Source organism: Ovis aries, chromosome 4 (genome assembly GCF_016772045.2).
Source record: "Ovis aries strain OAR_USU_Benz2616 breed Rambouillet chromosome 4, ARS-UI_Ramb_v3.0, whole genome shotgun sequence".
In the NCBI taxonomy this organism is placed as follows: domain Eukaryota; kingdom Metazoa; phylum Chordata; class Mammalia; order Artiodactyla; family Bovidae; genus Ovis; species Ovis aries.
The window spans coordinates 31,621,954-31,647,030 of record NC_056057.1 but is presented as its reverse complement, the minus strand read 5'-3'; the positions used below and the strand labels follow the sequence as shown (position 1 = coordinate 31,647,030).

At 41.2% G+C, this 25,077-nt stretch overlaps 1 protein-coding gene across 8 annotated transcripts in view; it reads left to right on the top strand.

Moving 5' to 3' along the window:
- Positions 1-25,077, top strand: part of CDCA7L (cell division cycle associated 7 like) — a 47,010-nt gene that overhangs the window by 7,838 nt on the left and 14,095 nt on the right. For 2 of the 8 annotated variants that reach the window (XM_060414538.1, XM_060414537.1), the window contains exon 2: positions 7,859-8,957. The exons of 5 other annotated variants lie outside the window; for them this stretch is intronic. In XM_060414538.1, coding sequence (XP_060270521.1) covers positions 8,916-8,957 — 42 coding nt within the window. In that variant the 5' untranslated portion in view covers positions 7,859-8,915. Of the gene's footprint in view, positions 1-7,858; positions 8,958-13,851; positions 19,395-25,077 lie in introns of those variants that run through there. One more of the 8 variants, XM_012176482.5, reaches the window with a different exon arrangement.

Here is a 25,077-nt window from a genome sequence, read left to right as displayed (position 1 = left end):
GATGGCATCACGGACTCGATGGATGTGAGTCTGAGTGAACTCTGGGAGTTGGTGATGGACAGGGAGGCCTGGCGTGCTGTGATTCATGGGGTCGCAAAGATTCGGACACGACTGAGCAACTGAACTGAAAGGTGTCTCTTCTGACTAGTGTGCGGTGACAACTTCAATGTATAGTCTTGATTCGCATTTCTCTAAGGATTCACCATGTTCAGCTGTTTTCGTGTGCCCTTTGCCCATCTGTATGCCTTCTTTGGAGAAATATCTACCTAGGTCTTCAGCCCATTTTTTAAGTGTTTTTTTTTTTTTCTTTTTTTCTTTTTTATTGAGCAGTGTGGGTTGGTTGTATATTCTGGAAATTAAACCTTTGATGGTAACATGGTTTGCAAATATTTTCTCCCATTTTGTAAGTTGTCTTTTCATTTTGTTTATGGCTTATTTGCTGTGCCAAGTGTTTAAGTTCGATTAAGTCCTGTTTGTTTATTTTTGCTTTTATTTATATGGTTTGGGAAACTGACCTGAGAAAGCATCACTGTGATTTATGTCAGAGAATGTTTTGCCTGTTTTCTCTTCTGGGAGTTGTATGGTCTTATGTCTTATATTTAAGTCTTTAAGCCGTGTTGAGTTTATTTTCTTCTGTGGTATAATGGTGTGTTCTAACTTCACTGGCTTAAATGTGGCTGTCCACCTTTCCCAATACCACTTGCTGAAGAGACTCTCTTTTTTCCATTGTATATTCTTGCTTCCTTTGCTGAAGATTAATTGGCCATAGCTGTGTGGACTTTTTTCTGGGCTCTCTGTTTTTTCCCACTGATCCATAGTTCTGTTTTTGTGCCAATACTAAACTGTTAAAAATCATGTTTATTCTTCTTTGTTTTTTTACTAACAGTTGGTCCCAGTTGGGGGAGGGAGGGGCTTCCCAGGTAGGGCAGTGGTAAAGAACCCGCCGGACAACGCAGGGGTCCGATCCCTGGAGGAAGGCATGGCAACCCACTCTGGTATTCTTGCCTGGAGAATCCCCATGGACAGAGGAACCTAATAGGTTACAGTTCATGGGGTCACAAAGAGTCATACTGAGCATGCAAGTCAGGTAAGGAAAACCTTCTGCAAGAGGTCATGTGCATGTAGGAGAAAGGCTGGATGAGGCCTCACCGGCTTTAACTATTTTTTACTATTTTTACTATTTTAAACTATTTTTTAGTTAAAGCCGGTGGGGCCTCATCCAGCCTTTCTCCTACATGCACATGACCTCTTGCAGAAGGTTTTCCTTACCTGACTTTAAAAAACAGTATAAAACTGCCTTGTTCTCTTTCCCCACACTGATTGCTTCAAAAATTCACTGAAAAGAGCATCTAGTTGTCCTTGTGAGTGTTATTGTACTAAGGGATCCTCTTCCTCAGCTGTAATTGGGAGCTGAGAGAGGATGCACTCTTAGGGAGTGTGCACATTCACCGTGGCACAAAGCCAGGCGCCAAGTGGTGTCAGCTGCCTGCACAGGCCGGCATCCCGGGGATTGTTCAGCGTGTTTCCCCTGGCAGGGCAGAAGTGTGTCAAGAGGCTCCCTCTAGGAAGCGTGCAGGGCTGGGCCGTGGGGTGTGCAGGAGTGGGCAGGGCTGGTCAGTGCTTGTCTGCACTGAGCACAGGGACAGTGGCTTACCAAGAGACAGTGTCCCCTGCCTGCATGTCCTCCAGACTCCTGTGTCTGCCTGTGGACTTCTTGCACATCCTCTAGGCTGACCGTGTGGACGTGGCCGACCTCGGGGCCCCTGGATTCTTCGGTCATCACGCCGTGACGGGGTCAGGTGCCCTCCTGGGCTGACCTCCCTGTTTGCATTCGCTACACCACACTGACACTGGCTGTACACTGCCCACGTCACCCTACCCCTGTGACTCATTGCTCATGGGGTCCTTTGGCACACGTTGGTACAATTACACTGTAATCACTTTTAATAATGAACATTGACACAGCGTCTTCTACTTCACGGAATGCTTTCCAGTCATAGTTTGGTAGCCATCAGAGCTCTATACAAATATTCTTGTTCTTTTGATAAATGCATTTTCCCGGCCCCTGAAACAGGCAAGACTTAAGATGTGCTCTGGCTAGTGAAATGTGAGCAGAAGTCTCGTGTATCAGGTCCAGGTGACATTCTCTAAAGCCAGCACATCACCTACCTTGTCATGCTCCCTCTGCCCATGTTCCTGACGGTGGAAACGCTATCAGCCTGGATCCTGGCTGAGGACGGTGTGCAGTGGCCCACCTGGTTGGCCCAGGACCAACATGTCCTGTGCACAAGAAAGAAGGCTCTCTTGCTTTAGATCGTTCAGACGTGGAGTCGTTTGCTGCTGCTTTGTAATCTGTCCTGTCCTGACAGACACGCAAAGGCATGTATGTTTCAATTTGGATTCTGTGGTTCTCATCTGAGTGAACTGGTGTCACGGTGGTGATAGAAGTGGGCTACTTTTGGCTTGTCAAAAGTAGGGGGATGTGCCTGTTGTCAGGGCTTCAGAGTTCAGGGATGTCAGTGCCCTGTGTCAGGCAGGGCAGAAGTGTCCCATAGGGAGAAGCCACCAAAATGTCAATAGCAGCTTGTTGAAAACCACTGAGAGCAGACTAGTTTGATTTGATAATCAGTCTTTTAGAGTACAGAGATCTTAACATTGGCGTCACATTTCCTGTCTGCTGACCCTTTGGAAAAGGAAATTAGCCAGAACTTCCCAAGTGATTTGGCTCCGTTCCCTCCCAGGACGTCTGCCAAAACTTTGTTTGGTTCGTAGGCTACCCTAGATACAGACACATCTGTTAATTTCCTCCCACTTACATTTTGTCTTTTAAGAATAGCATTGACTTTTTTCTTCTGCCTTTTTTTTATGATGGCAGAATATACATAACATAAATTTTACTATGTTAACCATTTTCAAATGTATAACTGAGTGGCATCTAGTTCAGTCACGTGGTTGTGTAACCATTGCCACTGTTCATACCCAGAACCTCTTCATCATCCTGAACTGAAACTGTACCCTTTAAACAATTCTCTCCATTCCTTCTCCTTCCCTCCAGTCCATAGTAATCACCCAGAAACACTTTGTGTTTCTGTGAATTTCGCTGGAAGCATACAGTGTTTGTCCCTTCATGTCTGAGGTATTTCATTTAGTGTATTTTCAAGGTTCAAAGATATCTCTTCTTACAGTCTGAATAATAACCCATTGTATGCATATGCTCTATTTTATATAGTATCCATTCATTTGTGCATGGGCATGTGGGCTGTTCCTACCTTTTGGCCATCTTTAATAATGCTGCTATAAACATTGGTGTAAAATACCAGTTTGAATCCCTGCTTTTAATACTTATGAACATATACCTAAAAGTGGAATTACTGGATCGTATGATATTATGTGTTTATTTTTGGGGGAACTATGCAGTCCATGGGGTCGCTAAGAGTTGGACACGACTGAGAGACTTCCCTTTCACTTTTCACTTTCATGCGTTGGAGAAGGAAACGGCAACCCACTCCAGTGTTCTTGCCTGGAGAATCCCAGGGACAGGGGAGCCTGGTGGGCTGCTGTCCGTGCGGTCTCACAGAGTCGGACACGACTGAAGCGACTTAGCAGCTTAGCAGCAGCATCATATTGTTTGCCACAGTGGCTGCACACTTTTTTCATAACCACTGACAGTACTCAAATGTTCCAGTTTCTCTGCTTACTTAGAAACACTTGTTTTCTATTTTTTTGATAATAGCCATCCTGATGGGTGTGACATGATATCTCATTGTGGTCTTGATTTGCATTTCCCTAATGATTCATGATGTTGAGCATCTTTTCAGTTGCTTATTGGCCATTTGCATGTATTTGGAGAAATATCTAAGCCTTTTGCTAATATTTAAATTGGTGTTTGGTTGCGCTGTAAGAGTTCTTTCTATTTTCTGGATATTAACCCTGTATCAGATACATGATTTGCAAATATTTTCTCCCATTCTCTAGTTGTATTTTTCATTCTCTTGGTAGTATCCTTTAGTGCAGAAAATTTTTTAATTTTGGTGAAGTCCAATCATATTATCTATATTCTTTTCCTGTTCTTGTCTGTGCATTTGGTGTCATATCCAAGTCATGAATTTTTCCATCTATGTTTTCTTCCAAGAAGGAAAGAGTTTTTATAGTTTTAGCTCTTAACATTTAGAGTCTTTGCATTTCTAGTTTTTTGTAGGTGGTATAAGATAACGTTTCAGCTTCATTCTTTGCATGCGGAAATACAGTTTTTCCAGCATCCTTGGTTGAAGACTATCCTTTCCCCATTAAACAGTCTTAGGATCCTTGTCAAAAGTCATTTGACCGTCTAGTCAAGGGTTTATTTTGGGGTGCTGTGTTCTATTGCACTGATCTAAAAGTCCATCTTTGTACTAGGACTATACTGTTTGGATTAGTGTAGTTTTGTAGTAAGTATTGAAATCAATTAAGTGTGAATACTCCCGTGAGGTTCTTCATTTTCAAGATTGTTTTGATTTTTCAGGGCCTCTTGAGATTGCACATGAATTTTAAGAAGGGCTTTTTTGTTTTTGCAAAAAAGTGTTACCATGATTCTGATGAGGATTGTGTTGGGTATATAGATAGTTTTGGGTAGTATTGTCATCTCAACATCATTAAATCTTCCAATCTATGAATATGTGATATCTTTCCATTTATTTATGTCTTCATTAATTTCATTCAGTGGTCTTTTATAGTTTTCAGTGTGTAAGTCTTCAGCCTCATGGCCCAAGTTAATTCCTAAGAGTTTTTTTTTTCCTGATGCTCTGATAAATGGAATTTTTCCCGATTGTTCCTTGTTAGTATATAGCAATGCTACTGATTTGATTTGAATTTGAAAAATAGTGATGATAGTTTCTATGGGATCTTTAGATGTTCTAAACACCTGCAAACAGTTTTAATGCTTTCTTTCCAATTTGGATGCATTTTATTTATTTTCATTGGATTATTGCTCAAATACTATGTTGAATAGAAGTGGTGAAGGTAGATGTTTTGTTCCTGATCATAGGAGAAAGTGTTAAGTCTTTCACCATTGAGTATATTAGCTGTGGGGTTTTCATATATGGCCTTTATCAGGTTGGTAATGATTCCTTCCATTGTTTGTGGAGCTTTTTAAAACCATGAAAAGATTGCCTGGTTTTGCTGTCAGAATAATAACCAGCCTCATAGAATGAGGTAAGAAGTGTTCTCTCCTCTTCACTTTTTTTTTTTTTAAAGAATGTGAGAAGGATTGGTGTTAATTTTTTCTTTAAATGTTAAATAGAACTCTGTTCCTGGGATTTACTTTGTTGGAAGGTTTTTCATTATTGATTCAAATTCTTATTAGAAATCTGTTTAGGTTTTTTGTTTTTGAGGAATCAGTCTTGGAAGGTTGTGTGTTTTACCCATTTCATCTAGCTAATTTTTTGACATGTAATTGACCATAATACTCTTTTTTAAAAAATATGATGTGCTTGCTTTTCGCTTGGCTGGGTCTCGGCAGCTGCATTGAGGGGCTGCTCGCTAGCTGCGGTGCACGGGCTTCTAGTTGCAGTGGCTGCTCTGTGGCGCGCGGGCTCTGGAAAGCCTGGGGCTTAGCGGCTGCAGCACACAAGCTTGGCAGCTGTGGCTCCCGGGCTTCCGAGCACAGGCTCGGTAGCTGTGGTCCATGGGCACGGTTGCTGCCCGGCATGTGGGATCTCTGGATCGAGGATTGAACCCGTGCCTCCTACATGGGCAGGTGGATTCTTTACCACTGAGCTACCAGAGAAGCCCCTAATTATACATAAAGTACTGCTTTTGTTATCTTTGTTACTTCTGTAAAACTAGTAGTAATGCCTCTGCTTTATTTCAGCAATTTGGATTTTCTGTCTTTTTTCCGTAATCAGTCTGCCTAAAAGTTTGTCAGTTCTGTTATTGTCCTAGAACTGATTTTTGGTTTTACTGAATTTTCTCTGTTGGTTTTCCGTTCTTTATCTATGCTGTAATTTTTGTTTCCTTCCTTCTGAACCTTTGGGCTTAGTTACCGTACTTCTTCTAGTCCCTGATAATATAAAATCAGTTTGTTGGTTTGAGATCATTTTCAATATAAACGTTTGTAGCTGTATATTTTTTCTTAGTATTGCTTTCTCTCCATCACATAGGTTTTGGTATATTTTGCTTTCACTTCTTTGAAAATATTTTCTAATTTCCCTCGTGTTTTCTTCTTTGACCACTGGTTGTTGAAGAGTGTTATTTAATTTCTACTTATTTGTGAATTTTCCAGTTTTCCTTCTGTTGCTGATTTCTGGTTTTCTTCTATCATTATTACAAAGGTAGTTGATGTGATTTTAATCTTTTAAATTTATACTCACATGTTTTGTAGTGTCACAGACCGTCTTGGGGAGATTTCCATTTGCTCTTGAGGAAAATGCATATTCTGCTGTTATTGGGTGTTGTGTTGGGAGGAAGACGTATATTCTGCTATATATGTCTGCTAGTTCTAGTTGGTTTATAATGTTCAGTTCCTGTTTTTCCTTACTGATCTCTCTGCTGTTTCTGTCCATTATTGAAAGTACAGTATTGAGGTCTCCAACTATTATTGTAGAATAACTTTTTTTTTTCCAATTCTGTCAGTGTTTTCTTTGTAGGTATTGAAGCTCTGATGTTTCATACATATTTATAATTATTGTATCTTGATGGGTTGATCCTTTGTCAATGGGTAATGTCTCTTATAATTAATATCTACTTTATCTGATATTAGTCTCATTTTGGGTTACTGCTTCTGTTGAAGATCTTTTTCTGTTCTTTCACTTTCAACCTGTTTGTGTTTTTAGATCTGAAATAAGTCTCTTGTAGGCTGCATATGGTTGGGTCCTATCATGTAATTCATTCTGTTCATCTGTCTTTTGATTGTAGAGTTTAATCCTTTGTATTTAAAGTGATTGCTGATGGGGAAGGACTTTTACCGTTTTATTTTTGTTTTCTTATGTCTTCCAGCTTTTTTGACCCTCATTTCTTGGAGTTACTGCCTGTGTTTGTGTTCTGTTGATTTCATTGTAGTGGCATGTTTTGATTCCTTCTCATTTCCTCTTGTGTGTATTCTACAGATATTTTCTCTGTAGTTACCATGGGGATTACATATAATATTCTAAAATTAAGGCAGTTTAATTTGAATGATATCAATTTACATAAGTGGCATACAAAAGCTCTGTTCCTAGATAGTTCTGTTCCTTCTCCTTGTTGTTGATGTCACAAATGACATCTTCATGGATTGTGTACCCATAAACATAGATTTGGTTTTTTAATCCTATAGAAAATAAAAAGTGCAGTTTCAAAACCAAATTTACATAATACCGAGTTTTATATTTGTGTTTTTACCTTTAACTGAAGATTGTATTTTTGTATGGCTTTAAGTTACTGTGTCCTTTCATTTCAGCTTGAAGGACTCTCTAGGATTTCTTGTGGGCAGGTCTAGTAGTAATGAATGCCCTCAACTTTTATTTGGTAACGTCTTAATTTCTTCCGCATTTTTGAAGGACAGTTTTTCCAGATACAGGATTCTTGGTTGACAGTTTTTTTACTTTCAGCACAGATGTATTAATCTACTGCCTTCTGCTCTTCAAAATTTTTGAAGTGAAATCAGCTAGTAGTATTACAGAGAGTCCCTTGTTGTTATGAGTTGCTTTTCTCTTGCTGCTTTCAACATTCTCTTTTATCATTCCACAGTTTAATTAAAGTGTGCCTCAGTGTGGATCTCTTGGATTTATCCTACTTGGGATTTCTATAATTCATGTCTTTCATTAAATTTGGGAATTTTTTGGCTATTATTTTGTCAAGTCTCTTGATTCTTTTGCCTTCTCAATCTGAATTTGAATTTCTCTAGGGAGAAGGCAGTGGCACCCCACTCCAGTACTCTTGCCTGAAAAATCCCATGGATGGAGGAGCCTGGAAGCCTGCAGTCCATGGGGTCGTGAAGAGTTGGACACGACTGAGTGACTTCACTTTCACTTTTCACTTTCGTGCATTGGAGAAGGAAATGGCAACCCACTCCAGTATTCTTGCCTGGAGAATCCCAGGGATGGGGGAGCCTGGTGGGCTGCCCTCTATGGGGTCACACAGAGTTGGACACGACTCTGCAGCAGCAGCAGGGAAATATTCAATTTAGTTATTGTATTTTCTCCAGAATTTGTTTCTTTTCCTTGTTATAATTTCTCTTTACTGATAGTATCCCGTTGCTTATATATCATTTTCTAGTTCTTTTTCTACCCTAGTTCTTTCTGTTTTCCTTTTGCTCTTTGAGCATATTTAAGGCGGTTATCTTTGTCTAGGGAGTCCCAGTCTGGTTCCTCAGGGACATCCATTTCTACCTATTATTTTGTTCCTTTGAATTTTGTTTAGTATGCGTTTCTTCTTTGCCAAAAGTTGGATGTTTGAGAAACTGCCACCTTTTGCAGTTTTTGAAGACTGGCTGTAATGCCAGGGAAACCATTCACTGGTTGGCTGGGTATGCTCTGAGCTCAGAAAACTTAGTTAAGCTTTTCTCACATCTTTTTTGAGAATGTGTCTTTTGGACCTGTGTGTGACTTTGTCAGTTCTTCCATTTAGACAACTTCTTTGGACTATCTTAATTTCCCTAGAGGTTCTACCTAAGCTTCTCCTTGGGGCTTTAGATGGTCTGTTGTATTTCTCCATGCGTAAACTCTCATTCCCAGGCATCTGCAGGCCTGTGGGCCCCTACCGCTTCCATGAGCAATGGCTGGAGCTTTTCCTCACCCTAGAGTGAATTAGGTGAGACAGGGACCCTCGGGCAGCCCCGCTGACTGATTAGAAAGTTGCAGCAGCGTCTGCTTTACTGGTTTAAGGTAACTGGAAGGGAATTGGAAACTAGGCTGAAGCATCCTCTGGACCAAAAATTGCATTGTGAACGGAATGGAGCGAGGATGAATAATAAAAATGCCACCGAAGTTCCTACCATTTGGAAGGTGACTATTTCTTCTTTCTTTTCTCTTCCCCTTGAATTTCTGTTTTATATTGGGCTATAGTTGATTCACAGCGTTGTGTTAGTTTAAGGTGTACATCAAATGATCCAATTATACATAGACACGGGTCTCTTGTTTTTCAAGCTCTTTTCCCATTTAGGTTACTCCAGAATACTGAGCAGAGTCCCTTGTGCTATATAGTAGGTCTGTGTTGTCACTTTTAAATATAGTAGTGTGTATTATATGTCAGTCCGAATGCTCAATCTATCCCCTGCCCTGTGCTTGCCCCCTGATAACTAATAAGTTCATTCTCTTAAGTCTGTTTCTGTTCTGTAAATAAGTTCATTTGTATCATTTCTTTTTAGATTCCACAGATAAATGATATATGATTATTCGTCTGACTTCATTTACTATGATAATTCCTAAGTCCATCCATGTTGCTGCAGATGGCATTACTTCATTTTTTATGGCTTAGTAATATTCCATCGTATATATGTATCATGTTTTCTTTATCCATTTATCTTTCAGTAGAAATTTAGTTGTTTCCATGTCTTGGCTGTTGTGAGTAGTGCTGCTGTGAACTTAGGGGTACACGTATCTCTTTGAATTATAGTTTTGTCTGGGTACATGCCCAGGAGTGGGATTGCTAGGTCATATGGTAATTCTGAGTTTTTCTGGGGAACCTCTATACTGTTTTCCATTGTGACTGCATCAGCTTACATTGCCACCAACACTGTAGGAGGTTTTCCTTTTCTACACACCCTCTCCAGCATTTGTTATTTGGAGACTTTTTAATGATGACTGTTCTGACCGGTCTGAGGTGATGTCTCATTGTAGTTTTGATTTACATTTCCCTAATAATTATTCATGAACATCTTTTCATGTGCCTACTGACCATCTCTATGTCTTTGGGGAAATGTCTATTAAGACCTGACCATTTTCAGTTGGGTTGTTTGGTTTTTGTTACTGAGTTATAAAAGCTGTTTGTATATTTTGTTTAAGCCCTTGTTGGTTGCATCGTTTGCAAATACTTTCTCCCATTCCATAGGTTGTCTTTTCCTTTTTTTAAAATCATTTCCTTTGCTGTGCAAAAGCTTATAGGTTTGATTAGACCCCATTTATTTGTTTTTATTTCCATTATTCTAATGGATCCACAAAGAGACTGTTGCAGTTTATGTCAAAGAATATTCTATTGTTTTCCTCTAAGATATTTTTAGTATCCAGTCTTACATTTAGGTCTTTAATCCATCTCGTGTTTTATTTTTGTGTATGACGTTGAAGAATATTCTGGTTTTTTCTACATGTGGCTGTCCAGATTTTCCAGCATCACTTATTGAAGAGGCTGTCTTCTCTCTGTTGTATCTTCTTGCCTCCTTTGTTGAAGATTCATTGACCGTTGGTGTATGGTTTTTTCCCCTGGGCTTTCTATCCTGCTACATTGGTTTATATTTCTTTTTCTGTACCAGTGTCATATTGCTTTGATTACTGTAGCTTTGTAGTATAGCCTGAAGTCAGGGACCCTGATTCCCTCATCTCCGTTTTTCTTAAGATTGCTTTGGCTATTTGGTGTCTTTTGTGTCTCTATAGAAATTTAATTTCTTTTTGTTGTTGTTCTGGTTCTATGAGAAATGCCATTGGTAAGTTGATAGGTATTGCATTGAGGCTGTAGATTGCCTTGGGTTGTATAGTCATTTGGACAGTGTTGATTCTTCCAATCCAGGGACATGATATATCTTTCCACCTGTGTTATCTTCGATTTCTTTCATCAGCATTTTACAGCTTTCAAGGTATAGGTTTTTCGCTTCCATAAGTAAGATTCACAGCTGTTTGTAAGGCCTCCCCAGACAGCCATTTTGCTTTCTTGCATTTCTTTTCCATGGGGATGGTCTTGATCCCTGTCTCCTGTACAGTGTCACGAACCTCATTCCGTAGTTCATCAGGCACTCTATCTATCAGATCTAGTCCCTTAAATCTATTTCTCACTTCCACTGTATAATCAGAAGGGATTTGATTTAGGTCATACCTGAATGGTCTAGCAGTTTTCCCTACTTTCTTCAATTTAAGTCTGAATTTGGCAATAAGGAGTTCATGATCTGAGCCACAGTCAGCTCCTGGTCTTGTTTTTGCTGACTGTATAGAGCTTCTCCATCTTTGGCTGCAGAGAATATAATCAGTCTGATTTTGGTGTTGACCATCTGGTGATGTCCATGTGTAGAGTCTTCTTTTGTGTTGTTGGAAGAGGGTGTTTGCTATGACCAGTGCATTTTCTTGGCAAAACTCTATTAGTCTTCGCCCCGCTTCATTCCGCATTCCAAGGCCAAATTTGCCTGTTACTCCAGGTGTTTCTTGACTTCCTACTTTGGCATTCCAATCCCCTATAATGAAAAGGACATCTTTTTGGGGTGTTAGTTCTAAAAGGCCTTGTAGGTCTTCATAGAACCGTTCAACTTCAGCTTCTTCATCATTACTGGTGGGGGCATAGACTTGGATAACTGTGATATTGAATGGTTTGCCTTGGAGATGAGCAGAGATCATTCTGTCATTTTGAGATTGCATCCAATTACTGCATTTCGGACTCTTTTGTTGACCATGATGACTACTCCATTTCTTCTGAGGGATTCCTGCCCAAGGAAGTAGATATAATGGTCATCTGAGTTAAATTCACCCATTCCAGTCCATTTTAGTTTGCTGATTCCTAGAATGTCAACGTTCACCCTTGCCATCTCTTGTTTGACCACTTCCAATTTGCCTTGATTCATGGACCTGACATTCCAGCTTCCTATGCAATATTGCTCTTACAGCATTGGATCTTGCTTCTATCACCAGTCTATCCACAGCTGGATATTGTTTTTGCTTTGGCTCCATACCTTCATTCTTTCTGGAGTTATTTCTCCACTGATCTCCAGTAGCATATTGGGCACCTAATGACCTGGGGAGTTCCTCTTTTGGTATCCTATCATTTTGCCTTTTCATACTGTTCATGCGGTTCTCAAGGCAAGAATACTGATGTGGTTTGCCATTCCCTTCTCCAGTGGACCACATTCTGTCAGGCCTCTCCACCATGATCCGCCCGTCTTGGGTTGCCCCGTAGGCATGGCCTGGTTTCATTGAGTTAGACAAGGCCGTGGTCCTAGTGTGATAAGATTGACTAGTTTTCTGTGAGTATGGTTTCAGTGTGTCTGCCCTCTGATGCCCTCTTGAAACACCTACCATCTTACTTGGGTTTCTCTTACCTTGGTGTGGGATATCTCTTCATGGCTGCTCCAGCAAAGCACAGCTGCTGCTCCTTACGTTGGACGAGGGGTATCTCCTTACTGCCACCGTTCCTGACCCCAGTACGTGAACCGTGAACTCCCTGATGTTCAAGCTGGTTTTAGAAAAGGCAGAAGAACCACAGATCAAATTGCCAACATCTGCTGGATCATGGAAAAAGCAAGAGAGTTCCAGAAAACATCTATTTCTGCTTTATTGACTATGCCAAAGCCTTTGACTGTGTGGATCACAACAAACTGTGGAAAATTCTGAAAGAGATGGGAATACCAGACCACCTGACCTGCCTCTTGAGAAATCTGCATGCAGGTCAGGAAGCAACAGTTAGAACTGGACATGGAACAACAGACTGGTTCCAAATAGGAAAAGGAGTACGTCAAGGCTGTATATTGTCACCCTGCTTATTTAACTTCTATGCAGAGTACATCATGAGAAACACTGGACTGGAAGAAACACAAGCTGGAATCAAGATTGCTGGGAGAAATATCAATAACCCTTATGGAAGAAAGTGAAGAGGAGCTAAAAAGCCTCTTGATGAAAGTGAAAGAGGAGAGTGAAAAGTTGGCTTAAAGCTCAACATTCAAAAAACGAAGATCATGGCATCTGGTCCCATCACTTCATGGGAAATAGATGGGGAAACAGTGGAAACAGTGTCAGACTTTATTTTCTTGGGCTCCAAAATCACTGCAGATGGTGACTGCAGCCATGAAATTAAAAGATGCTTACTCCTTGGAAGAAAAGTTATGATCAACCTAGACAACATATTAAAAAGCAGAGATATTACTTTGCCGACTAAGGTCCATCTAGTCAAGGCTATAGTTTTTCCATTGGTCATGTATGGATGTGAGAGTTGGACTGTGAAGAAAGCTGAGCGCCAAAAAATTGATGCTTTTGAACTGTGGTGTTGGAGAAGACTCTTGAGAGTCCCTTGGACTGCAAGGAGATCCAACCAATCCATTCTGAAGGAGATGAGCCCTGGGATTTCTTTGGAAGGAATGATGCTAAAGCTGAAGCTCCGGTAATTTGGCCACCTCACGCGAAGAGTTGACTCATTGGAAAAGACTCTGATGCTGGGAGGGATTGAGGGCAGGAGGAGAAGGGGACGACCGAGGATGAGATGGCTGGATGGCATCACTGACTCGATGGACGTGAGTCTGAGTGAACTCTGGGAGTTGGTGATGGACAGGGAGGCCTGGCGTGCTGCGATTCATGGGGTCGCAAAGAGTCGGACACGACTGAGCGACTGAACTGAACTGAACTAAGTAAGTTTATTCATAGGTATTTTATTCTTTTTATGTGATGGTACATGGGTTGTTTATTCAATTTCTCTTTCTGATCTCTTGTTGTTATTATATAGAAATGTAATAGATTCTATGTATTAATCTTGTATCCTGCAGTTTTACCTAATTCATTGATGAGCTCTGATGTTTTCTGTAGCATTGTTAGGATTTTCTATGTGTAATATCATATCATCTGGAAACAGTGACAGTGTTACTTCTTCATTTCTAATTTGGATTTTTAAAAATTTCTTCTCTGATTGCCAAGGCTAGGCCTTGCAAAACTATGTTGAATAACAGTGGTGGGAGTGGACATTCTTGCTTTGTTTCTGATCTTGGAGGAAATGCTTTCAGCTTTTAAAACGCTGTTAGTTGTAGGTTCGTTATACACGTGGCCTTTATTATGTTGAGGCAGGTTCTTTCTGTGCCCCCTTTCTGTGAAGTTTTTATAAATGGCTGTTGTATTTTGTCAAAAGCATGTTCTACATCTGTTGAGATGATCATATGATTTTTATTCAGCAATTTGTTAATGCAGAATATCACACTGATGGATTGGTGATGTTGAAAACCCGTGCATTCCTGGGGTAAGCCCTACTTGATCATGGTGCTTCATCCTTCTAATGTGTTGTTGAATTCGGTTTGCTAGTATTTTGTTGAGGAGTTACATCCATGATCATCGGTGATATTGGCCTATAATTTTCTCTTTTTGTGATATCTTTGGTTTTGGTGGGTGATAGAATGAGTTTGGGAGTGTTCCTTCCTCTGCAATTTTTTGGAATAGTTTTACAAGGATAGGTGTCAACTCTTACCTAAATGAGTGTTTGATAGAATTTGCCTGTGAAACCATCAGGTTCTACATTTTTGTTGTTGAGTTTTTTTAATCACAGTTTCAATTTCAGTACTTGTGATAGGTCTGTTCATATTTGCTCTTTCTTCCTGGTTCAGTTTGGAGAGATGGAACCTTTCTAAGAATTTGTCCATTTCTTTTGGGTTGTACATTGCATTGGCTTATAGTTGCTTGTGTTAATCTGTTATGAGTCTTTATATTTTTGTGATGTCAGTTATAACATCTCTTTTTTCATTCTAATTTTATTGATTTTAGCCTTCTCCCTTTTTTCTTAATGAGTCTGGCTAAAGATTTCTTGATATGATGTTTTCAGAGAACCAACTTTTAGTTTCATTGGTCTTTTCTATTGTTTTCTTCATCTCTATTTCATTTATTTCTGCTCTGATCTTAAAGACTTCTTTCTTTCTACTAACTTGGGACTTTGTTCCTTTTTTCTCTGGCTGCTCTAGGGTATAAGGTTAGGTTGTTTCTTTGAGATCTTTCTTGCTTCCTGAGGTAAGATTGCATTGCTATAAATTTCCTTCTCAGAACTGCTTCTGTTGTATCCATAGGTTTTGGATTATGTTTTTGTTGTCATTTGTCTCTAGGTGTTTTTAAAAATTTCCTCTTTGATTTCTTCAGTGATCCATTGATTCTTTCTGCCTCCACGAATGTTTATGCTTTTGGTTTCTTTATTCTCTTAATTTCTAATCTTGCAGCATTGTGGTTGGAAAAGATGCTTGATGTAGTTTAAATTTTCTCAAGTTTGGCAAGACTTGTTTTGTGCCCCACCATGTGATCAGTCCTGGAGACTGTTCCAGGTGCACTTGAAAACAATGTGTATTCTGCTGTTTGGAGATGGGATGCTCTATAAATATCAGTGAAGTTCATCTGGTCTTTTGTGTCATTTAAGGCCTGTGTTTCCTTATTGGTTTTTCTGTATAGATGATTAGTCCACTGATGAGGACTAATAGTGAGGTGTTAAAAGTCCCTCACTGTTGTTGTGTTACTGTTGAATTCTCCTTTTATGGCTGTTAGTATTTGTTTTGTATATTGAAGTGCTCTTATTTTGCTGCTGCTGCTGCTAAGTCGCTTCAGTCGTGTCTGACTCTGTGTGACCCCATAGATGGCAGCCCACCGGGCTCCCCCGTCCCTGGGAGTCTCCAGGCAAGAACCCTGGAGTGGGGTGCCGTTGCCTTCTCCAGTGCTCTTATCTTGGGTGCATGTATATTTACAAGTGTTGTATCTTCTTGGATTGATCCTTTGATCGTATGTAATGTCCTTCCTCGTGTCTTGTAACAGTCCATATTTTAAAGTCTGTTTTGTCTGATCAGAGTATTGCCACTCCAGCTTCATTTTGATTTCCGTATGCATGGGATGTGTGTTTCCATCCCCTTTCTTTTAAGTCTGTGTGTGTCCCTAGGTCTGAAGTGAGTCTTGTAGACAGCGAATGTACAGCCGTGTGTGTTGTATCCATTCAACCAGTCTGTGTCTTTTGGTTGGAGCATTTAAACCATTTAATTGAAGGTAAGTATCGATATGTGTGTTCCTATTGCCCTTTTCTTGTTTTGGGGGCTGTGTTTGAGCCATTATCCCCTCGGCAGGCGGTGTGACCAGTGTTGTGGTGACCAGGCCTGAACTGGCCTCCCCTTTGCTGTGATTGTCACTGCCCTGTCGGAGGTGGGTCTGCTCCCTAGATGTTGGAGTGGAAATCCCCAGATCTGTTTCTTGTCTGTTTCTGATCCTCAGTGTGAGGTAGGCAAGATTGGAGCACGCCAACAGGAAGGAAAGCTACTGAGTATCCCTCCTCTGGAACTGTTTACCTGTTGTATGAGCTTTCGATTACACTGTTGCTGGCCCTGCTCTCAGCCCCACCTTAACTGTGGGCAATTACAGAATTGGCCCTGGTGTCTTTCAGACGTTGTTTTCACTAGGCCACCAGCACAGATCCGCTGAAGTCAGGTTCCTGGATTTGGAACAGTGATCATAGATCTGGACCCACTGGGGGCTCTGTGAGAGCAGCTCAGACTCGGGTCTGGCTCAGCCCCCACGTGTACATGCCCGCGAAGTCTACAGCTGCGAAAGCTAGCGCCCTCTTGGCTATGGGAGCATTTATTGTCCTTCTAGATGTTCTGTAGGTGCTGAGTTTATGCAGCCAGTTGCAGGTCACCCAGTTGTGGGGTATCAGTTTGTGATTTGCATAGCTAGCCACATGGGGGTCTTTTTTGTCATTTGGTGCCTGAGGTCTCTGCTGGCGTTCAGCTGGTGTTCTGTGAGAATTGTCCCATCTGTAGATGTGTGCTTGGTGCCTTGTGTGGAGAGGTGAACTCCACGTCCTCCTACTCCCCCACCATCTTGAGTCCTGATGTTTTTTCCTCGATATTTTTGCCTTTTCCGAAATGTTACTTAGGTGTATTCAGACAATGTGCGGTCTTTTTCACTTGGCAGAGTAATGAGATTTACTCGTGGTGGTGGTGTGTTTATCACTAATTTATTATTATTTTTTTTTTGCTGAGTTAAATCCTGTGGTGTGGTTGTTCCATGGTTTGTTTATCCATTCTCTAGTTGACTTGGATTGTTTGTTGGTTTGAGAATAAAACTGCTAACTGTAAGTTTTGTGTGAACATAACTTTGGTTTTACTTGGGTGACACCTAGGAGCAGGGTTGTGGGATCATGTGCTGAGTGTATATTTAGCTTTATAAGAAACTTCCGAATGGTTTTCCAAAGTGGCCATGTGATTTTGCATTTCTGCCAACAGTTTATGAAAGTGCCAGTTGCCCCACATCCTTGTCAGCCCTTGGTATTGTCAGGTTTTCAAAGCTAAGGTTTTTCCAGTGGTCATGTGTGGATGTGAGAGTTGGACCATAAAGAAAGCCGAGCGCCCAAGAACTGATGCTTTTGAACTGTGGTGTTGGAGAAGACTCTTGAGAGTCCCTTGGACTGCAGGGAGATCCAACCAGTCCATCCAAAGGAGATCAGTCCTGGGTGTTCATTGGAAGAACTGATGCTGAAGCTGAAACTCCAATACTTTGGCCACCTGATGTGAAGAGCTGACTCATTTGAAAAGACTCTGATGTTGGAAAGATTGAAGGCAGGAGAAGAGAACAACAGGTTGAGGTGGTTGGGTGGCATCACCGACTGGATGGACATGAGTTTGAGCAAGCTCCAGGAGTTAGAGATGGACAGGGAAGCCTGGCGTGTTGCAGTCCATGGGATCGCAAAGAGTCAGACGTGACTGACTGAACTGAACTGAATTTCTGATAGGTAGATAGTTATATCTCACTGTAGTTTTAATTTGCATTTTTGTAATGACTGTGGATGTCTTTTCTTGGGCTGATCTGCCATCCATTTATCTTTGGTGAAATGTCTGCTTACCTCTTTTGTGTGTTTTTAAATTGGGTTATTTGTTTATATTGTTAAGTTCTTGAGAGTTCTGTATATATTCTGAGTATAGGTCCTTTATCAAATGAATGATTTGCAGGTATTTTCTCCTGTTGGCTTTTCATTCCCTTTAGAGTATTTATTGAAGAGGAGACACTCTTAATTTAAATTGTCTAGTTTATACATTTAGAAAATCTGTATTGTGCTTGGTGTGTTATCTAAGAACCCAAGGTCACAAAGATTTCTCCTTTGTGAAACAATAGAAGTGTTACTGTTTTAGTTGTTATATTTAGGTCTGATCCACATTGAGTCGTGTAAACAGTGCATAGCATGTACACTTCTTATGAACAAACTGATTTAATCATAAGAGATTTAAGGAAATGGCATTGTTTATGGAGCAGTGATATGAAACAGCACCCTTTGTGGAGGCTTGAAGGAATGCTTTCCTCTGTGTAAAGGCTCTCCTTACACAGATGCAAGATAGTAGACCCTACAAATTCTGCTGTCCTTGCTATCAAAATTACTTTCAGAACAGTTTTTCAGAATAAGACTGTAGTAGCGCACACACACACATTGCTTTTGTACTGCTCCTTAGGGCTTAAAATGAGTCTTGTTTCCAGGTGAAATACACACTAGTGTTCCTAGAAAAAGAAACAGTTTCTGACGCTTCATAAAAATCAGGTCTCCAGTAAATTGGTTTTAAAGAGAATCTCAGTTTATTTTCCTTCATAAACTAATAGATGATAAATACGTTTCTCCTGACTGGGTGGTGTTTTTTGTTGTTTTAATCCAGAAAGAATAAATTTAAATATCCTTGAGATGCAGAAAAGTCTTGATTTAGAAAATTTTACCCGATTTTAAAATTTCTTTATTTCTATGAATTTGTGGATGCTGCTTATCAGTTACTCGTATTTATCAAGGACCTCTGAGTATACACAACTCTATTCTTGCTGCTGGAGTGGGGCAGGGTGAGAAAGACAGATGCCAGCAAGATCCAGAGTGTGCCATGAGGATTACCTGCCTGTAGGAAGGAGGTTAAAATTTATACAAGAGTAGTTACTGTGAAATCGGAAAAGTCACATCCCTTAAGACCGGAACAGAAAATGAACTGGACCTTTTATACTCAAAGCATGTTCTGCAGACCAGAGCATGGGAGCTTGTTAGAAATGCAGAATACCAGGCCTCTGGTGTGCTTTTTGTTGTTGTTGTTTTTTTCATTTTACTGAGGTTTAATTGACCTATAACAGTGTTACTTTCAAGGGGTGCAGTGTAATGATTCAGTATTTATAAGAGTTTACAATATTCCACTGTGTGTGTTTATGACATCTTGTTTATTCCACTGTGTGTGTTTATGACGTCTTGTTTATCCATTCATCTGTTGATGGACACTTGGATTGCCTCTGCTTTGTAGCTTTTGAGAATAGTACTACTGTGAACAAGGAAAGGGTCATTTTTCTCTACAATATCTTTACATTAGTTTTTGGCTGCACGGGGTCTTCGCTGTTGCACACGGGCTTTCTCCAGTTGTGATGAGCGGGGACTGCTCTCCAGTTGGGGTCTGTGAGCTTCTCATTGCAGTGGCTTCTCTTGTTCTGGAGCGTTGACTCTAGGGTGTACAGGCTTAGCTGCTCCTCGACATGTGGGGTCTTCCCGGACCAGAGACGGAACCTGTGTTTCCCGCATTGGTAGGTGGACTCTTAACTGCTGGACCACCAAGGAAGTCCCAGGAGAGGGCTATTTTTAATTTAAAGTTTTTCTTTTAATTTTCTTAACACTTTGGTGTCCAGTACTTCCACTGCCAGGCACTAGTTAGAAAGATTGTCAGTAACATTTGAAATTTTGACTTTTAAAATGTCCTTGGCTTTCCGCAAAGCACCATGAGTTCTGCCACGCGCCTTCCCTGAATGAGTTTAGATCCAGCCTGTTAATCTTGGGTCCTTAGAATTGGAAGCTGACATTTTATACCTGAGAGATTTCTCACCAAGACTAAAGTTCCTCAGTTCTCTGGGGAGGTTGGAGGCTGAGCATACTGGTGCCCCACGACTTGGTGGCTTCGCTCTGCTGGGGTGCGGGAGTGCCCATCCTTCCTGGACTTGAGTCAGCACTGTGCCGCGCAGCCTTTCCCTGAGCAGCTGGTCATTCCCGCCTGCTTGGTTCCAGAGCCTGTTGAGTTTGAGTTCTTTGTTCCCAGAGATGAGCCCCAAGGTAGTTTGCAAGGCAAGTGAGTGAAGTCTGCAGTCGTTTCTGAAGAGGTGCAGTGAACGGGACTACTTTGTATGTAGGTGCTCAGAAATTCTGGGAGAAAGTCTCTTAATTCCTCTTGGATAAAAAGGTGGCAGCTTGCATCTTTTGACCCCATGCACCTTTCCTAGGAAACACACATTCCCTGGGGAAATGCCTACAAGATGAGATGTTTGCGAGGATTTATTGATGACCTGCTTTAGGCCAGGCCCATGTCAGGCGCTGAGAACTCTACCCTAGCGTCCTCCATCCATAGGAATTCTCCAAGCAGGAATACTGGAGTGAGTTGCCATTCCCTTCTCCAGGGGATCTTTCCAACCCAGGGATCGAACCAAGGTCTCCTGCATTGGCAGGTGGATTCTCTACCATCTGAACTATAAATACGCAGAATAGCATCTTTTGTTACTCTTTGCAGTTGAGACTTCTGAGGCTCAGTAGAGTCACACAACCTATTCCAGGTCACATAGCTATGAATATAAGTCTTTTCACTTTTGAAAAGAATTTTGCTTACTTTCTGGTTGGCTAGACTGCATTTATCCTAATATTATGCAAGATCAACTACTGTAAGTATAACGCACTAGTTGGGAATATGTAATGTTTTCAGTTTTTTGCTTTTATATTTTTCGTAAGTTTTGATGTGTCTTTTGATTGGCATTGTAATCAGGTGGAACAGAAGCTTTGGGGAAAGGTCTGTGTGCTCTGTCCAGGCTACATAATAGCTGTTGAATGGATCACTGCTGAGTGGAATGGGGGAGTGACAAACCCTGGGGCCTGCGGTGTTGACCTGTGTAGCTGGTCTCACATTAGAGGCATGTCCCTGAGAATCCTCCTTCATCAGCTCCTTTGGGTCCCTCGCATGTGATCCTTGCCGCCTTGGTTGCCTCTGTTAGTTTGTTGCACTGAAGACGCTTGGATATGTCACAGACTTTTGTTAAATCCCAGGGCTTATGACTGTCTGAACTGCTTCTCTTAATGCCTTTTGAAGTTGGGCAGCAAGAAACGAAGAGCCCTGCATGCCCCAAGAGTGTGTAGTGCTCTGCTCTTCAGAAAGTGCGTTCTTTGCTTCTGGCCCTCATGGGTAATCACAGCCTTGCTCTGGGCACCCCTGGAGCAGATGCAGGAGGAGGAGCAGGGCAGACCCAGCTCACCGCAGTGGCGGCTGTGGCGGTGGCCCCGGGCTACTGCGATTGACTGTGGATGTAGTTTGTTTATATCAGCAGCATCTCCACTCCTTACACGTGTCTCCCGTAAGCCATTCACTGGGTGCTCCTTCTTCTTAACTCTTTATGTCAAAGCAGGCTTCTGGGCCAGCGGGGTTTTTTGATTCATAGAATGATGATAAGTCAAAAAGTGCCGCTTAAGGGACTGAAGTCAATGGCTGTTATGTAAAGTCTAACATACTTCCGTAAGTATCATCTGTGTTTCTCTGCTAAGAGTATTTTCTTGGTTGTATTGGTTCTGATGACTAAACAACAGTAAAACATGTCTTTGAAAAGACAAAGGAGCTAAACACTGTTAAATTCACCTTCTTAAAAGGAGGAAGAGTTTTAATTTTTCTCCCAAGAACCGTCTCAGATTTAGGCTCTTTTTTTTTAGGAGCATCTTAGCATAAATAGTAACAGTATTTTTCCTGTTGTTAGTGGAACTCTAATTCTGTAAGTGTCTGTCTCTTGAAGTGATTTCATTAGATGGTTTGTAATTAACTGTTTGACATCATTAATCTTGTATTCGGAGTCTGGATTTGTGTTCTCTGGAAGCCAAGTGTTAAACTTCCTTTGGTTGAACCATTGGCCGTCTAATCATTGTTACACAGGAGGCATTAAAATCATGATAAAAATGAGCAGTTGGGGATTAGTGATCTCTCAGATGAACCTGACTGTTAAATTAATTCAACGCACAGAAAAAAAGGATCCAAAGAATTCCGGAAACTTTGGAATACACAGGTCTGTGTATGTTTTACACATGTCTGCTTATGCTAGTGCAGCTGTTATTGAAAGGGTGGTGTGGGGGAACCCTGAAACCTCAGGGTTCCATGAGGACAAAGTTATTGTCATAATAATATTAAGACACTTTTTGCCTTTTTTTTGCCGTGTCAATATTTGCACTAATGGTACAAAAGCAAAGGCAGGGAAAACTGCTTGTCCTTAGCACGAATGAAGGCAGCGGCTTCAAGCTGTACTGGTTAATGGCCATCTCTTTCTTCATCTCCATGCCACCAATGTTAAACCGTGTTTCCCGCAAGCATGTCTTCTTGTAGCAGTAAAGATTATTTTATTAAAACCTCGACCCTGAGGGCATCTCTCTTATGTAATGCATGATGACACGTGAGGCACACATGAAGTACCTTTCATGCCCAAGTATAGCCGTGGTCCGGTTATCTCAGGGACGAGACCCGGGACCTAGCAGGACTGTCCTGAGGATAGCAAGCGTTCCAAAGAAGTCTTGAGCTTGAATGATTGCTGTTGTCAGTGGTGTTGGTAGCTGTGTTGGTGGGATGTCTGAAACTGTTGTGTGGGTCTTGTGGACAGAGCAAGTGGGTAGGTCTAGGAGAAGTACCGGGAATTGGGGTTTTCACTGTGGGGAGGGAGATACCACTGGGCTGAGGGAAATGAGCAAGAATCCTGTCATGCTGGGTATGAATTCAGGATGTCACAGTGAACTTAGATGGAAGGTGTTTATGAAACCTTTGCTCTGTTCTGCCTTCCCTATTGGCTCAGTTGGTAAATAATCTGGGTGCAACACAGGAGACCTGGCTTCGATCTCTGGGTGGGGAAGATTCCCTTGGAGAAGGAAATGGCAACCCACTCCAGTATTCTTGCATGGGAAATCCCATGGACAGAGGAGCCTGAGCCTGGTGGACTTATAGTCCATGGGGCCAAAAAAGAGTCAGACACCACTGAGCGACTAAACCACCACCACCTTGCTCTGTCCAGTCAAAGCAATGATACTCCACTAGCAAAGAGCACACCTAGGTCTCGGAGCTTAATTTCTAAATGCCCGGGCTCCTTGGAGAAATGGCTGATTCAAGGTCTGAGGCAAGTACAAGGCTAGCTTGGCATGCTTGTTGTGTCAGAGAGCAAGGAGGTGCGCAGTCTATTAGGGTTGTGTCAAAATGACACAGAGTTTGGCTTGAAGGAGCTGCTCATGGCTGAATTTGGGACAATTCGAGCATGAGAAAGAATGATGAAACAGTAATGAGTAATGATTACACACTGACTTTAAAAAAGTCCACGAAACTACCTGGGAGGGAGGGAGAGAGGGACAGACCGGAAGAGAGAGAATATTACATTGCAGGAGAATGCCACCTAATATATGAAAGAGGAATAGTATTAATATTTGAGAATCATTTTGTAACCCCTGAAGTGGTAATTGATTCAGGTGAAAGTTAACAACTGGAACTGCTCTCAGGGAGAATGGATAGTCACAGAGTGTCAAATGTCACCCTAGTTATTATTATTAAGTACCAAGGGCTGTAAAGACACTTATGCTAAGAAGAAATCTGGCAGACCCCACTTTAACTTGATGATAAGCAGCATCAGCACTAAAGACAAAACCAGGTGTCATGGGCTACCTGCAGAACACAGCACTGCCCACAAAGTAGTCTGGCCCCAAAGAAGCAATCTTGAGTCTGACTGACTCCTTCTCATTGGAGAAGGCAGTGGCAACCCACTCCAGTGTTCTTGCCTGGAGAATCCCAGGGACGGGGGAGCCTGGTGGGCTGCAGTCCGACTGAGCAACTTCACTTTCACTTTTCACTTTCATGCATTGGAGAAGGAAATGGCAACCCACCCAGTGTTCTTGCCTGGAGAATCCCAGGGACAGCGGAGCCTGCTGGGCTGCCGTCCATGGGGTCGCACAGAGTGGGACACGACTGAAGCGATTAGCAGCAGCAGCAGCAGCTTGATGTTTTGCACCTCTTAATACAAGGCATTGAGAAACACACGTCCTCTGTATAGAATTGGCGCCAGTAATATTTAACTTGAATCTATCAGAAAACAATCAGATAAGCTCAGAATGTGTGATATTCTACAAGGCAGTTTTCTTGGGTTGTTTAAAAAACGTCAGTGTTACGAAAAGCAACAAAAAATAGTGTCATAAGAGTATCGTCAAATGCAATGAGTGATCCTTGCTTGAGTGGATCCCTTTTGCCCTTAAAAAGTTATGAAAGACATAACTGAAAATCATAAATTATATTATTGAATATTATTTGGGGTAAGATTGTGCTTGTGTGATTCTGTAGGAGAAAGCCCTTATTCTTGGGAGATGTGTACTGAAGTATTTTAGGGCGAATTGTATGGTGTTTGCAAATTACTTGGAACATATGTGGATTAGGTTGCCTCATTAAATCACTGTTTTCCTAGGTTGGAAACATTCAAATATCAGCAGATGCCTAAGGTTCAAGCTAATATTTGTTGAGAGAGAGAGAAAAAAAAAGCAAGTGGGGATTCTAGGTGAAGCATATACAAATGTTTGTACTATTCTTTGACCTTTCTGTGGGTTTGAACTTTTTCAACATATTTGGGAACAAAGAGGTAGTCAACATATAAAAAGGTAGTCAACATATAAAAATGAACTCTCAGCAAATACATGTTTGTTAGATTAAGTGTGCTGACAACATTCTCTCTGGGAATAATTGCCTGTAATAGTGTTTAATAGAATTAATTCTCAACTACCTAAATTGATTCAGAATATAGAAAAGAAATCTTTATTTCATTGTATAAGCTTTCATATGACAAAGAAAAGAAAAAATAAATAACTATAAGTGGAAACTAAGAAAAGAGGAGCTTAGTGATAAGGAATATTATTTTTTTACATGGATGACATTTAAAGACAAATCCACTGTAGGGAAGAATGTTCTTATTTTTTGTCTAGAGAAAAATGCCTTTTATCTAAATACATATGGCCTTGACATTCCATGTAAGATAGGATATAGCTCTAGAATTTGAAGAGAAAAACTCTTCTTCTTTTCTGCCCCTTCCCTGGTTGCCACAAGGTGTCAGTTGAGGCACATTTTGCTCTTGGTTATTGGGGTCTTAGGAGCAGCCATGGCCGATGGGTGAAGTCATGGGATGGTAATTCCTGCTCCTGTGGACAATTTCCCTAAGTGATTATAGCAGTCCCTGATTT